Source organism: Peromyscus maniculatus, chromosome 18 (genome assembly GCF_049852395.1).
Source record: "Peromyscus maniculatus bairdii isolate BWxNUB_F1_BW_parent chromosome 18, HU_Pman_BW_mat_3.1, whole genome shotgun sequence".
NCBI lineage: Eukaryota > Metazoa > Chordata > Mammalia > Rodentia > Cricetidae > Peromyscus > Peromyscus maniculatus.
Genome location: NC_134869.1, coordinates 32,801,425 through 32,816,110, shown reverse-complemented (window position 1 = coordinate 32,816,110; position 14,686 = coordinate 32,801,425). Strand labels below are relative to the sequence as shown.

The following is a 14,686-nucleotide window of genomic DNA, read 5'->3' as shown; positions in this document are numbered from 1 at the left end:
ACACGCACACACAAACAAACACACAAACACACAAACAAAACACCCTGGAATTGAAATGCAAAGCTACTTACCCTATTTAACAAATCAATCTCTTCCTTGAGTTTCCCGATCATTTCTTCTTTATCTTGCATCAGTCTCAGGAGTCGGAGGTTTTCTTGCCTTTCTCTCACTACTTCCTGGTGAGTAAAAATCACAGAGCATTAACCAAACGGGAATGGGTTGCTCACAGTATTTTAACATGGCCAACACCCATCAGTAACGGTGGAAGACTGCAAACATCGGCCACGCCCCTTTCGGCCACAGGTGGACACTGACGATGGGGCTGGGACAATGCCACCTCCCCCCTTGGTCAAGGAAGAAGGGCATCTGCATACTTTGCAAAAGAACACTATTGAAAACATTTGGGAATTAAAGAGGGAAAGCTGTGCTTGCGGCTACAGTTTTCCTTTCCAAGAGATTCTATTCTCGGGGCATGGCGGACCACACTTAATCTCTACATTTGGGAGTCTGAGGCAGGAGGTGAACTCGAGCTTGGGAGTTCAAAGCTAACCGGAGCTAACCCAGTAACAATGGTGGAGGGGGAGGAAGAGGCGCCATGTTCTTTAGTGGTGCAGTCAATGACAAGACGCCTGCTGTGAGCTTATAAACAACCCCAAAGCAACTCACCGGGACCCACACACACACAGAGTCGAGGCTGGTTGGGAAAAGGATTAATGAGAGTGGGGGAGGGGGAGATGAGGATGCATGTGACCAACACACATCATGTACGTATGTGAAATGTCATCATGAAACCTGTGAGTAAAAATAATATAGTCTAATAAGAGAGAAACATCTAGGAGATTAAGAACGCACACCCCTGGGCATGCTTATACGGAACAAAAAAGGAGGAGAAGCGGATGCGGAAGCAAGGGCTCGCTCCTCGGGCTTCCTGACAGCCAGGAGGGGAGCATCTCTGTTCCACTCCGCCCTTGCTTCCAAGACCAGAAACAACAGGGCCAGCTGATCACGGGGGCTGTAATTCTAAAACCATGAGCCGCGGGAAATCTCCAGAAGAAATAAACAACAACCATAAACCTCTACAGAGCACCTCACTCCAAGAACAGAGCTGGGAAACACTGTGGTAAGTGACACGATCCAGTCACAAAGACAAAAACTGCATGCTTGCCAGGCGGTGGTGGCGCACGCCTTTAATCCCAGCACTCGGGGAGGCAGAGGCAGGTGGATCTCTGTGAGTTGGAGGCCAGCCTGGTCTCCAAAGCGAGATCCAGGAAAGGCACAAAGCTACACAGAGAACCCTGTCTTGAAAAAACAAAACAACAACAACAACAACAACAACAACAAAAAAAAAAACCCCACGTTCTTCCTCATTCGTAGACCCCATCTCTTAATGTATGGAAACGGGTGTGTGAGCGTTGGTATAGGTTATGAAGATACCATAGACCACTAGAGAGAGAGCCAAGAGGTGTTAAAAAAAAAGTGGGGGCAGGTGACTTATGAGAAGAAAGAAAAGATACTGTGCAAGGAGGGGGTATAAGAGAGGAAGGGAGAATGACTGAAAAATGCCTTATGAAACATGATACTTTGTAAGCTAATGAAAATGCTTTCTAATTAAAGAAAAACAGAAGAAAGAAATCTTTATTGAAAGGTTTTTGAATTCAGGACCTCAAGCCAGGTGTTTTTATATACCCGTGATCCTAGCGCTTGGGGGGTGAAGCCTGGTAGATGGGGACCAAGAACATCTTCCGCTTAACTGAGCTGCAGGAGACCCTGTCTCAGTAAACCACAAACAAAGGGCTCCAGGGCCTCTGAGCAGAGCTGGAAAGGTCTCAGAGAAAGCAGCCAACTACCCAGAGCCATTAAAGGCTGCCAGATGCCGGCAACTAAGCTCAGTTCTTCTGCAGCCTCCTTTCAGAGGAACGTGTTAGAAACTAATAACGCGTGCTCTCTAAACCTTTAATTTAAATACTGATTCAATCAGAAATGGGTTCAAGCTTAAATGCAGCCTAAAAAATAACCCCTGTGTCCGCAGGAAATTAAAATAAGTTAACCTCAAAATCGCCTTTGCGTCACAGGGCATAGCTTCCATTCATTAAAACAAAACACATTTCAACCGATTAGTTCAACACCATTATCGACTGCAGATCCACGTCTGTGGGACGGACGTGAGATTCTGCAGCTCCTAACTTTATGGCGATGCTCATCCAAATGGCTGTCAAGACATCTGTAAGCAAGTTTATCTTATTCCTACATAAAAAAAAACGGTTCAGCCACCAAATACAGACCTAACTCAGAATCACCCAAAGGCCTAGATTAACAATCCGTTCAGATGACGTAGGACACGGAAGTACAGACCACAGAGCAGACATCTCAGCTCTCAGAAACTCTGCTCCTGGCACTACGTGGCTCGGCAGGACAGGAATGGCTACGGACTGAGGAGTTCAAGGAGTCCAGGTGTCTCCCGCCAGTGTCCCACCCCTTCTTTTGTGGGGGGGCATAATGCCATGAAACCAAGAGAAGGATGCTAGGACGCGTTGATTTTGTTTTGAATTAATTTCTAACCCATACCTTTTCGAGATCTTCAATTCTCTTTTCCAATGTGCTACTCGAGGCGAAACTCCCTGCTGCGTTTGTGTCTCGGTTGTGTCGACCGAACCCGCTTCTGTCTGCTCTGGGATATCTACTTGAGACATCATCTTCGGGGGCCGTGGTTGCGCTGTGGAAATCAAAGTATTTCATAAACATCGCTAGCCGTCTGGAAGAAAAAATGCAAAGGCCACTTCAGCCCGAACAATCAGCACTCCCGGAGGACACACCGTTAGAACTTACATTAATTCTCATTCTAACATGACGTGTGTGTGTGTGTGTGTGTGTGTGTGTGTGTGTGTGTGTGTGTGTGTATAAAAAGCACATTCATTCTTTTGCCGAATGCCCAAGCGGCTGTGAGTGTCAGGCGCTGTTCTAGGCACCGAAGATGTCTATAGCAATCACAAAACATGGGCTGTCCTTTCAACAGGGAATGCCACCAGGTACAATATGGTAGCACAATCACCAATCTTTGGTCAAGGCTACACATAATAGGGACCAGAACACACTGGCTCTCCTAGACTGTCTATGGTTAAAATTCACTTTTCTTTTCCTTCTTTTCTCTCTCTCTCTCTCTCTTTTTCCTTTCTTTTTTTTTTGAGACAGGGCCTGTGTAGCCCTGGCTGTCCTTGAACTCACAGAGATCCACCTGCTTCTGTCTCCTGAATGCTGAGATTAAAGGTATATACCACCAATGCCTGTCTTATTTTTTTCTTTAAAAAAAAAATGCTTTTTATTTTCAAAGTTCAATGTCTCGTTAAATCCCAAAACATAATTAGAACAGAAAGAAAAGAACTGCATAAACTTGTATATTTACCAACTGAAAGTTTGCTACAGGCAACTATTTACACACTGGTAACTTATTACTCAGACTGCAAACTTAACCAGAACTTCCTCAAATGAAATACTAACTTACGGCTGATGAACAGCACTGTCGATATTTAAAGTATTCAATGGAACAAGCTTTGTTTTGCTCTCTCTCTCTATTATCTCCTACTACAAAAAAAATTACCCCAAACTTTATGACTTAAGGTAACACACATGCGTTGACTCAAAGGTTCTGCTGTTCGGGAATTTAGAAGCAGCTTAGGGGGTACTTGAGATCGAGGGTCTCGTGTGAGCCTTTTGTCAAGATGCTGGTCCGCGCTACACTCATCTGGAAGCTTCCCTGAGCTGCAGATGGGCCTCCAAGCACAGGCAAGCATCTGTGGACCAAAGTATTCAGTGCCACCCTGGCTGTAGGCCAGGGGCCTCAATTCCGCCCTATGTGGGTCCTTCCAGTGGGCGACCTTAACGTGTGGCAACAGGCTTCGAGAGAGAACGTGACTTGGGAGAGAACTAGTCCAGATGCTGCAATGCCTGCCACCCCAGTTGCAAGGTGGCACCCCATCACCTCTGCCTCCTTTTACAATATATATGGATGGCCCTGGTGTAACACTGAGAGGGGGGATTACAGAGGCCTGAGCACCGGAGGGAGGGCTCCCCTGGGGCCAGCCTGAAGGCTAACTACTGCATTTGTTGATTCATCTATGCTACACTAGTACACGGTACCTGTAAGAGCAAAACCATTGGTTTAACAGCACTTTAACTAGTCTCATAGAAGCATGTTGACAAAAATACTTTAAAGCAACTTCAGAAAGCTCAGAATAATCATTTTTTAAAAAACATTCACTGAGCCGGGCATGGTGGCGCCTGCCTTTCATCCCAGCACTCGGGAAGCAGAGGCAAGTGGATCTGTCAGTTCGAGGCCAGCCCGGTCTACAGAGTGAATTCCAGGACAGAGAAATCCTCTCTGGGGCAGGGGAACAGAAAACATTAATGGAAAATGGACAGCCTATGCTTTAAAATTTTTTTGTTTTCAGTAATGGCCACTTGAAATATTTTATGTGCAAATTTATTGTAAAATCTGAAGCAGCCTTTAGAGGAAAAATGGATTCCTGGTGTATGAACTTCCCCACTCATAGATCTTTTCATCCTATCTGATCTTAGGGGATCTGACAACCACCTACTTCGTCGATTATTCTAACTTATTATGAACCCAGGACGGCAAGCTATAGAAACTTCACCCTATAATTTCTACCTTTTTTTTTTGTTTCTTTGATCTTATCTGCCATTGAAAAACATCTGACATTCTTTCCTTGCACAAAAGGTTAAGATAATTAAAAAAGAGAGAAGTGGGGAGTGGGGGGTGTGCCAACAGCCAAGCCAGCCCCAGGCATGTATTTATAAAGCTGGCGGCCAAACTCCGTCCTTATCTTGCAAAAACAGCCAAAGTTCAGCCTGAAGTTCAAAGACTTCTGGCTGAAATTTTCCCTTTGAAAGCCAATGTATAACCACTTAGCATACAAGAGTCGATTAGCCTGGATGATAAGATCAACCCGGAGCTAACAGTTTTCAGGACTCTCTCATTTAAAGCATTAGTGCTCATTCCCCCAATGCCTTTTAGTGAACGACTTCGAATTTGGTTGATGGCGTCCGGCTAGCACAGGGAGGCTTGCGCAAAAAGGGAAGCAGCTCCCGGCTTCCACTCGGATGCAAACGCCAGCATCATCTCTCGAATGTGGCCTCTTCGTCATGATCATAGCGTATGACAACAAAAGCAAAGCAGAAACGGCAAACTACATGTAGCCCTTTAAAATTCATGCAGCAAGCTCCGTCTATCAGCAATGAAGCTGAAAAAATAAATAAATAACTTACAGCGTGTTCTGTAACACGAAGTGCTAGACCCAGGGGCAGATACTGGGGTGGAAATCCTCAGCCCGAGAGAGAGCTACTTCCTGTATACCCGAACCTACATACCTTTCTGTGCCCTGCCATCTTACTTCCTCTCTCCGCCCAGCTACATCACTTCCTGTCTGTCTGTAGAGCTCTCCAGATTAAAGGCGTGTGCCACCATGCCTGGCTCTGTTCCCAGTGTGGCCCTGAACTCATATAGATCTGGATGGATCTCTGCCTCCCGAACCGCTAGGATTAAAGGCGTGTGCTATCACTGCCTGACCTCTATGTTTAATCTAGTGGCTGGCTTTGTCCTTTGATCCCCAGGCAAGCTTTATTTGTTAGAGCACCAATAAAATACCACCACATTGTTCCTTGTTGTGCCAATAATCAACGTGTCCATCAGTTGATGGAAGTTCTTATTTGTCTGAGAGATGACCTTCCTGAACACAGTCTTGTTTCTAATAACATGCAACACCCCCACGGTTCCTTTACCAGTATACACACTACACAGATCTGACTAGTCTATACCTTATGCACAGATGATCCCTTTAGCATTGTCACATTTATTTGTTCACTTTTTAAAATTGAGATAGAGTCTCTCCGTTTGCCCGGAGCTCACAAAATAGAGAAGGCTTAGCAATCTCCAGGACCCACTTGTCTGTGCACCCGAAGTACAGGGATGACAGAGGCAGGCTCTGGATGCCATGGCTGATTTTTTTATGTGGGCTCTGAGGATCAAACTCGGGTCTTTGAAATCTAGGGCAGAGTCATTCCTCCAGCTCTGTCCTGGTTTTAACATTGGCAACCTGAAGAAAGACTTGGTAAGCAACTCACTAAAAGCACTAATTAATGATTATGATAATACCAATGAAGCCAAATGCATTCTATCAGTCAATTTATGTTGAACATATTTATGTCCTGCATTAAAATACCACGTAAATTTTAATGCTTACACTATTTCACTAGCCAGTATGTCTTTGCAAGCAATGCACTTCTCCGTCACTGTGGCTAGAGCCTGAACTCAGCTATATTGAGAAATGACACTTCTCAACCAGACTCGTGAAGCTGCTCCTGTACCTTATTGGAATGACTTCTACTGTTACCGTTCAATTTTCTACTACTATCACAATCAGATAAAGTGTTTGTCCTCATCAAAAAAAAAAAAGTCCAGTAAAGCTTGCCTAGTTGTTAGTAAATTAGAATCCAAGATGAATACAAATTTCCTAAGATTTAGGAAACATTTTGAAAAGCAGAAACTTAAAATAATGACAGTACATTTAAATTTATTTTGGTAGTCAATTCTATATTTAAATTATTTTATTTGTGGAACACAAATCTGACTGACATTAACACAGTGTTTTTAAGCGTAATAAATGTTTGCACCTTCCTCAATTCTTACACATTTTTGGAGTCACAAATGACTGATACAAACGTACCATATGTTTTAACAGCCTCCTTGTGCCCGACTAACAGGCAACTTCCCACAGTCCTTGTCCCAATCTACACACTATGCAAAAATGACCTATCTATACCTATGCACAGATCTGAACAGTATACTCTATACACAGATCTGAATAGTATACTTTCTGCACAGATCTGAACAGTATACTCTATACACAGATCTGAACAGTTTACTCTATGCACAGACCTGGACAGTATACTCTATGCACAGACCTGAACAGTATACTCTATGCACAGATCTGAACAGTATACTCTATACACAGATCTGAACAGTTTACTCTATGCACAGACCTGGACAGTATACTCTATGCACAGACCTGAACAGTATACTCTATGCACAGACCTGAACAGTATACCTTCTGCACAGATCTGAACAGTATACTCTATGCACAGATCTGAACAGTATACTCTATACACAGATCTGAACAGTATACTCTATGCACAGATCTGGACAGTATACTCTATGCATAGGTCTGAACAGTATACTCTATACACAGATCTGAACAGTATACTCTATGCACAGATCTGGACAGTATACTCTATGCATAGGTCTGAACAGTATACTCTATACACAGATCTGAACAGTATACTCTATGCACAGATCTGAACAGTATACTCTATGCACAGATCTGAACAGTATACTCTATACACAGATCTGAACAGTATACTCTATGCACAGATCTGGACAGTATACTTTCTGCACAGATCTGAACAGTATACTCTATGCACAGATCTGGACAGTATACCCTCTGCACAGATCTGTCCACTAGCCATCAATGTGGAAGCAAGGATGATCACACAAAATGGCAACTCAGGATGCTAAAAGCTTCCTCTAGACTTCTTCACTTAGGTTGTCATGGGTTACAAAAAAGTCTCCAAGGGCCACACCTGGAGCAGTACTATGCTATAATGTTTAAACTTACATTCAGAAGAATCAGAGTGAATATTTCATTGGAGAAGCAGCACAGCCCAATAAGGCTGCTAGAACATAAAGTATAAACAGAAGATAAGAGGATAAGAAAGCAAGCAGAAAACCTAAAAGCATTTTGTTTTTGTTTTTTGTTTGTTTGTTTCCAAGGTAGGGTTTCTCTGTGTAGTTTTGGAGCCTGTCCTGGATCTTGCTCTGTAGCCCAGGCTGGCCTCAAACTCACAGATATCCTCCTGCCTCTGCCTCTGGCGTGCTGGGATTAAAGGTGTGCGCCACCACCACTCGGCTCCTAAAAGCTATTTTATAGAAGAATTCAAGCTAATTCAAATTCAGAAAAAATTCTCCCATTTTTCTAATGGCATATCCATATTAGAATGTGTGTTCATTTACCCACTATTTTGAGGGATTGATGAATACGATATAAAATAGTGATTATTATGTTTTGCCAAAACATAGAATACAAAGGATTAAAAAAAGACTAAAATTTGTTTTATTTACTTATGCTCCAAATATTCGTGCTTACAGGAAATGACTATTTAAATCTTAAGAAACTACTGAATGTAGTTCATTTTTTCTGAGGTTCTAATTTAATAAGGATTTAATAGCTCATGATACAGAAATTCAAAGAACCTTCCATTTGTATATTTGCCTTTAATGGCGAGTTCAGGGATGTAAATAAAATCTGGAAATGTCTAGGAAGTTTACTTACAATCTCACAATCATCTTTAGTTTAGGAGGACAGACTTACATTGTGTATTTTACCACCCGACCGACCACGTGGTCAGGCATCACCTCTGCACTTATGTATCTGGCTATGTTTTCTCGTAAAGTTCCCAAGCCTTGACCTACCTATTTTGTGGTCATTAGCTAAACTAGATAATTTATAAACCCATTGCACAAACAGTCTAACTTCAATACTGGGCAGTAGGGACGAAGAGAAGAAGAAGAAAAAAAAACAAAACAAAACACCACCTCGTCTCTTAGTGCTTCCAGCTTTGCTCAAAGGACGGAAGATGGCTGACTAAAGACAGCCAACACTGTTTTCCTCCCAGGAAAATCATAACACCTCAGGAAGAGTGTAGGAACTCAGAAATCCATGGAGTTCTACCTGGGATGGCATCATGAATTATAATAAAGTACACTATAAATGTGACTCCTACCCCAAGCCAGGGGTAACTCCGTGAGTCTCCACGATCAACCACGTACTACAGTTCTAACAACAGAAGAGTTCCTCAGTCCTCACTGGCTCTGACTCTACGTTGAGGACCTGCCTGATGTCTATGCACACTTTAACTCACAGGAGAAGGAACACACTCGGGACCTCTCTGCTACCGCTTCGAGCCCAAATTCCCATAGAGCATACAGCCATCTGAAGAACAGAGCTGCTCTGAGGAACAGCAGCCACCGTATCCTCTCATCCCTGGAGTCTCACAAAGGTGTTAGAGATGCTTGCGGAGACAGCTGCCATCTCATGAACCTAGCTGGCTAGATCAGGTGGAGAACTGTGATCCTACACCACCAGTCTACGCAACGCCCTGTACCTCAAGATTAGGTAGCGCGGCTCCAGTCAGGTGCACTGTCATGCTTAGTACAAAGGTCTCTCTCCTCCAAACTCCTACCTGGTGCCTTCCACTGAGGTCACAGTCATCAGCACGCTTCCGAGAGGCCTCACAAGCCTCTTATCGGCCCCGAGCCCCGCACTAGAGACTGACACCAGACATCTCCCCATTACTTTTGATCCTATCACGGGGCCTGAGAACATGCTAACTCGGCACCCTGGACGGAGCATTGCAGGTTACACTGACGGAGAGGGCGTGGTGCCGTCAGCGCGTGCTTCTGCAAGGTCCGAGAGGTACCTGCCTCTCCGCAGTCACCTCCCAACTATTAACACTCAGCGTTGCACGTCTGCCCTTCTGCCAAGTGGCACCCCAGCCTTGCAGCTGGACCACGGCCATTCGGACCCATCTTTCGGCAGGACCTGTGGTCCCCACACTCCGGGTGCCCGTGTCCACCAAGAAGTTAAACTATTGCCTCCACAAATACCTGCACCATACCCAGGCGATGATAACTGTGGCTGGAAAAAGAATCATATGAGAGGCCACACTTCTACACTGGTAACCAAAGCCACGACATCCATTTAAATGACCCCCACAATCCATGTAAAGGAAAAAGGTTTCCCCTGGAAAACCTACTACAAAAAATTGAAAGAACACAGCACAGAGGGTGTAGAGACAACATAGGAACACAGGAGACAAGAAAACACAAAGGAGCATTATAGTGGTATTTGCTCCACCCATGACCTTGGGCTAAGTGGCCCAAGAGAGGTGGTGCTTCTGTCATTGTACATGATCTCTTAAAAGGAGTTGGAGAAGGGTCACATGCCCAGTTAGCTCAGTTGGTAGAGCATGAGACTCAACCTCAGGGTCGTGGGTTCGAGCCCCACGTTGGGTGCCACTTATTGCGATCAATCCACGAGAGTCTATTAAATGGGTTAACAGAATTTACTAAGTTATAACTTGAGGAAATACACTCACGAATACAAAGCAGAGTTGACAGCTGAAGTCGTCCTCTGATCTGACTGGGAGCAAATCCACCTCACAGGCAGGAGCAGGGAGAAGGGGCATGTGACCCTTCTCCAACTCCGTATCAGAGGTCACGTACAACGGCAGGAAGCACTGCCCCCTTTGGACCATATAGCCCAAGGTCATGGGCGGAGCAAATACCACAACATTGCATATATCCAACAGAGCAGAACAGAGTAACCCTAGAATAGTGGTTCTCAACTGGCAGGTCACATGACCCTTTCCACGGGGTCACGTATCGGATATCCTGCATATCAGATGTTTGCATTATGATTTGAAACAGCAGCAAAATTAGAGTTATGAAGTATCAACAAAGATAATTTTATGGCTGGGGGGGGGGGGGGTCACCACAACATGAGGAACTGTATTAAAGGGTCACAGCAGTAGGAAGGTTGAGAACCACCACACGAAAAGATGATGCCAACATGAAAGACATTATCTATTAAGTTGTTGAAAAGAAAATTCAAAATAACCATACCAAGGAAACCCAATGGGATACAACAGAATATAAGTTCAATAAGCGAAGGACACAGCCATGAGATCAATGAAAAATTCAACGGCAATTAAGAATCCTAAAAGAAAAGAAACCGGCAGAAATTGAGAAACTGAAGGACTTAATCACTGAAAGGGTCGCAAGACACAAGAAAGGTACACGTGCTGTGGGATGTCCTGTATGCTGTGAATATATGTTGTTCTAAGATTGATTGATAAATAAAACGCTGATTGGCCAGCAGCCAGGCAGGAAGGACAGTGTAGGCGGGACAAGGAGAGAGGAGAAGGCTGGGTGGAAGAAGGCTGAGTCAGGAGTCGCCAGCTGCCAACATGTAAGGTACTGGTAAGCCACGAGCCACGTGGCAAGGTATAGGTTTATAGAAATGGGTTAATTTAAGATATAAGAACTAGATAGCAAGAAGCCTGCCACGGCCATACAGTTTGTAAGCAATATAAGTCTCTGTGTGTTTGCTTGGGTCCGAGCGACTGCGGGACTGGCGGGTGAGCGAGATTTGTCCTGACTGTGGGCCAGGCAGGACTAGGAAAACTCCAGTTACACACACGTGTGAAGAAAAGGATGGGGACAGAGAATAAAAAGGGTGGTGGAGACAGAGGAGGGTGAGGGTAGATGTAAGGAAAACGCACTCTGTGTGTGCATGAAACGATCAGAGAACTTTGATCCAACACAAAAAAAGAAAATGCAGCAGCATTAGTACACAAGAATGTACTGTCCAGCATAATAAAAAAGAACCAACTCTCGTCACTGGTGGAGAAATGAAAGACATGCTAGGGGGAAAGGCACGTAGGCTGGGTACAAAGGTCTATCATCTCAGAGAGGACAGGAGAGCGGTGACCACTAGAGACTGGGGAGCGGGGGAGGGGGGAACAGGACATGGAGATTACATAGTGTATACAAACATATAGGTCCACAGGAGGAATTTGCTATGGTATTCTAGATCAAGTAGGGGAATTTAGTCCACAATAGTTTATGATATACTTCAGAATAAATATGAGTACAGAAATTCCTACAATAGTCATATAACCACCATAAGGGATTGGATATCCTAACTGCCCTAATCTGACCATTACACTGTAAGCATGCAGTGAATTATCGCATTACTCTATAAATATGAAAAAATAAACATCATTAAAAAAAGTGGCAAAACCAAGTTTTAGAAGTTTCGCTTATCAGCTGGAAGACCCTTGAACGTTAGGCATGTCAATACATAAATGAAATCCTATGTATGTGTAAAAGCAAAGAATAACTGCAGAAAAATTAAATCAGCTCTCTATTCCCCTCATACATACCAGATTTGAAAGAAATGTGGTCATAATCATGAGACTGTGTTACTTGATTTCGTTGCCAAATTTAGCTGTTTATCCTAAAACAGAAATGTTTTCAACCTATTTTGTAGGCCGGATATGCACAATGGAAAATATTCAGAATGAAAAATTGTTTCATGAACTCCAAAAGGTTTGCGATGTTCTGGTTAGGAATGTTAACACAGACCCAAGATCCATCGAGGACCGTCTACTCTTGGCCACAGAGATATTAAATATGACGGTCAGTAAAGGGAAACTAATAAGCAGGATCATCAAAGACAAAGGGCACCCCCCCCCCTTTTACTGGAAGTTTTCCCCTCCTGGGAATTTTCACATCTTCTGTGAAAGATGAGAGGGTTCTGCTGCGCTCAGGAAAATAACACTGTTATTCTAAAGCTCTCATGAGAATGAGATTGGTAGCATTAAGAGATTACAGGCGGAGGAATTTTCCACTCATACGGACACTTTCAAGCTCAGCAATGAGATGAAATGCAAGACCCATGGGTAAAAGCCTATTAAACAATGGGTATCCAACATTCAGAGGTGTTGGACGGATCACGACCTTCTAAGCAACCAGTGAGCACACTGCTGGGGTGCACTGGGCTGCACACCCCCAGGCTTTCACCGCCCTGCTGGGTACCACGACCTGCCCTGCACCTCCCCTTCCTTGAAACGCAAGCACACACAACTAGAACTCAAAGCCGACACCCAGACTCTATGAAAACTGTGACACGTACTCCCTGTAAGGAACAGGGAGGAATTTCGAAAGGAATGGCTTTCCATGAAAGGACCACAGCCGCATCCCAAAGTTCTGATCGTCTTTCCAGACAGTTTTTTTTTTTTTTTTTAAAATTCAAACGTTTTCTCAGGTTTATCTATCTAGTTTTATTTACCCCCATGCTCATGTGGTGACTGCTGGCTTAGAGAAAAGCAGAATGTGAGATAACCTGAGCAGTGCCAACTAAGGATGCCAGTAAGGTCAATTCATCCCTGCATCCCTTCCAACCTCTGAAATGTATAAACGGGTGTCATTTTATGTACCCACCTGGTATTCCTTCTCAACAAAACTTATGCACATACAACGGGAAATCTGAGGAAGAGTAAGCTTGTCCCCCAAGGGACAACCAAGACCAACTTCCTTTCCAAAGCAGGCACTATATCAGAGCAGACTCTGAAGAGAATGTCGGTCTTAAAAGAATTGAGCCGGGCAGTGGTGGCACACACCTTTAATCCCAGCACTCGGGAGGCAGAGGCAGGAGGATCTCTATGAGTTCGAGGCAAGCATGGCCTACAGAGTGAGTTCCAGGACAACCAGGGCTGTTACACAGTTTAGAAACTCTGTCTTAGGAAAAAAAAAATCATGCTCACACTTTCCTCAAATAAAAAAGCAGCCGGGTGGCTTCCCAAAGCTGTGGGTTTTGTGTATCCCCATGCTGTGTATGTTGAAAAGGCAGAAATTAAGTGGCGGACACCCACGTCACACTGAGGAGCGGACAGGATGTGTAAATGCACACCTACTGTCATCCGTACAAGATGAAAAACAAATTAGCAATAAAAAATAAAACTAACCGCAACCGTGTTTGTTGGGATGACTGGATTGGGAAATGTGTTATTAGTAGTAGTTATTAATACTAACTTAATAATTAATAATAACTACTAAATAGTAGTTATTAATACTAACTTTCTGTACTCGTCACATTTCCACTAAGAAGGGCATGTTGCTTTTGAAGGGCAGAAAACGGCCTGTAAGATGTCTCAATGGGCAAAACATCTCACCATGCAACACCTGTGAGCTGAGTTCAATCCCAGCATCCCACGGAAAGATGGAAGGAGAAGTCTAAGTTGTTCATACTGTGATCCTGCCTACGCCTGGCAGCCTGACTTGAACCCCTGGAACCCGCAGAAACATGGAAGGCGAGCCAACGCTACAGAGATGTCCTCTCACCTTCCCATGTGTGTTCTGGCACATGCACCCAGCCACACTCACTTCATACATGCACATAAAAAAAAAAAGAAATGAATTAATTAAAGGTATGGAACAATAGTATGTGAGGATCAACCCCTATATTCTCAGGAGTTGAAGAAAACTGTAAAAGAAGAAAAGTAATAATAAAGTTACATTAACTACAGAACGGTGAGATGAGACCTGCAGTTTTCTCTCATAGCACAATTTCTGGTCACAGAGAATATGGCTTAAGAAATGTTCACTGAACTTAAGTCCCTTTTCTCCTATAGGTACTAGAGGCCTACTTGGTACCCGCAGGCTGTGACTGGGTAATAGGCATGCAGATGTAACTTATGTAACTTGCATAGGAAGAGCATTAAGAATTACTTATTAGCTGGGCAGTAGTGGCACACCCCTTTAACCCCAGCACTCGGGAGGCAGAGGTAGGCAGATCTCAGTGAGTTTGAGGTCTACCAAGTAAGTTCCAGGACAGCCAAGGCTGTCTTGAACTCCACCACCAATAAAAGAATCACTTACACCGGGGAGGTGGTGGCACATGCCTTTGATCCCAGCACTCGGGAGGCAGAGCCTGGCGGATCTCTGTGAGTTCGAGGCCAGCCTGGTCTACAGAGTGAGATCCAGGACAGGCACCAA

General features: G+C 44.1%; 1 protein-coding gene across 2 annotated transcripts in view; it reads right to left on the bottom strand.

Moving 5' to 3' along the window:
- The window catches only part of Pawr (pro-apoptotic WT1 regulator), an 81,667-nt gene that overhangs the window by 2,738 nt on the left and 64,243 nt on the right, over nucleotides 1-14,686 (bottom strand). For both annotated transcript variants that reach the window (XM_076553868.1, XM_076553867.1), the window contains 2 exons: nucleotides 2,566-2,713; nucleotides 72-176 (listed from right to left, as the gene is read on the bottom strand). In XM_076553868.1, coding sequence (XP_076409983.1) covers nucleotides 72-176; nucleotides 2,566-2,713 — 253 coding nt within the window. The remainder of the gene's footprint in view (nucleotides 1-71; nucleotides 177-2,565; nucleotides 2,714-14,686) is intronic.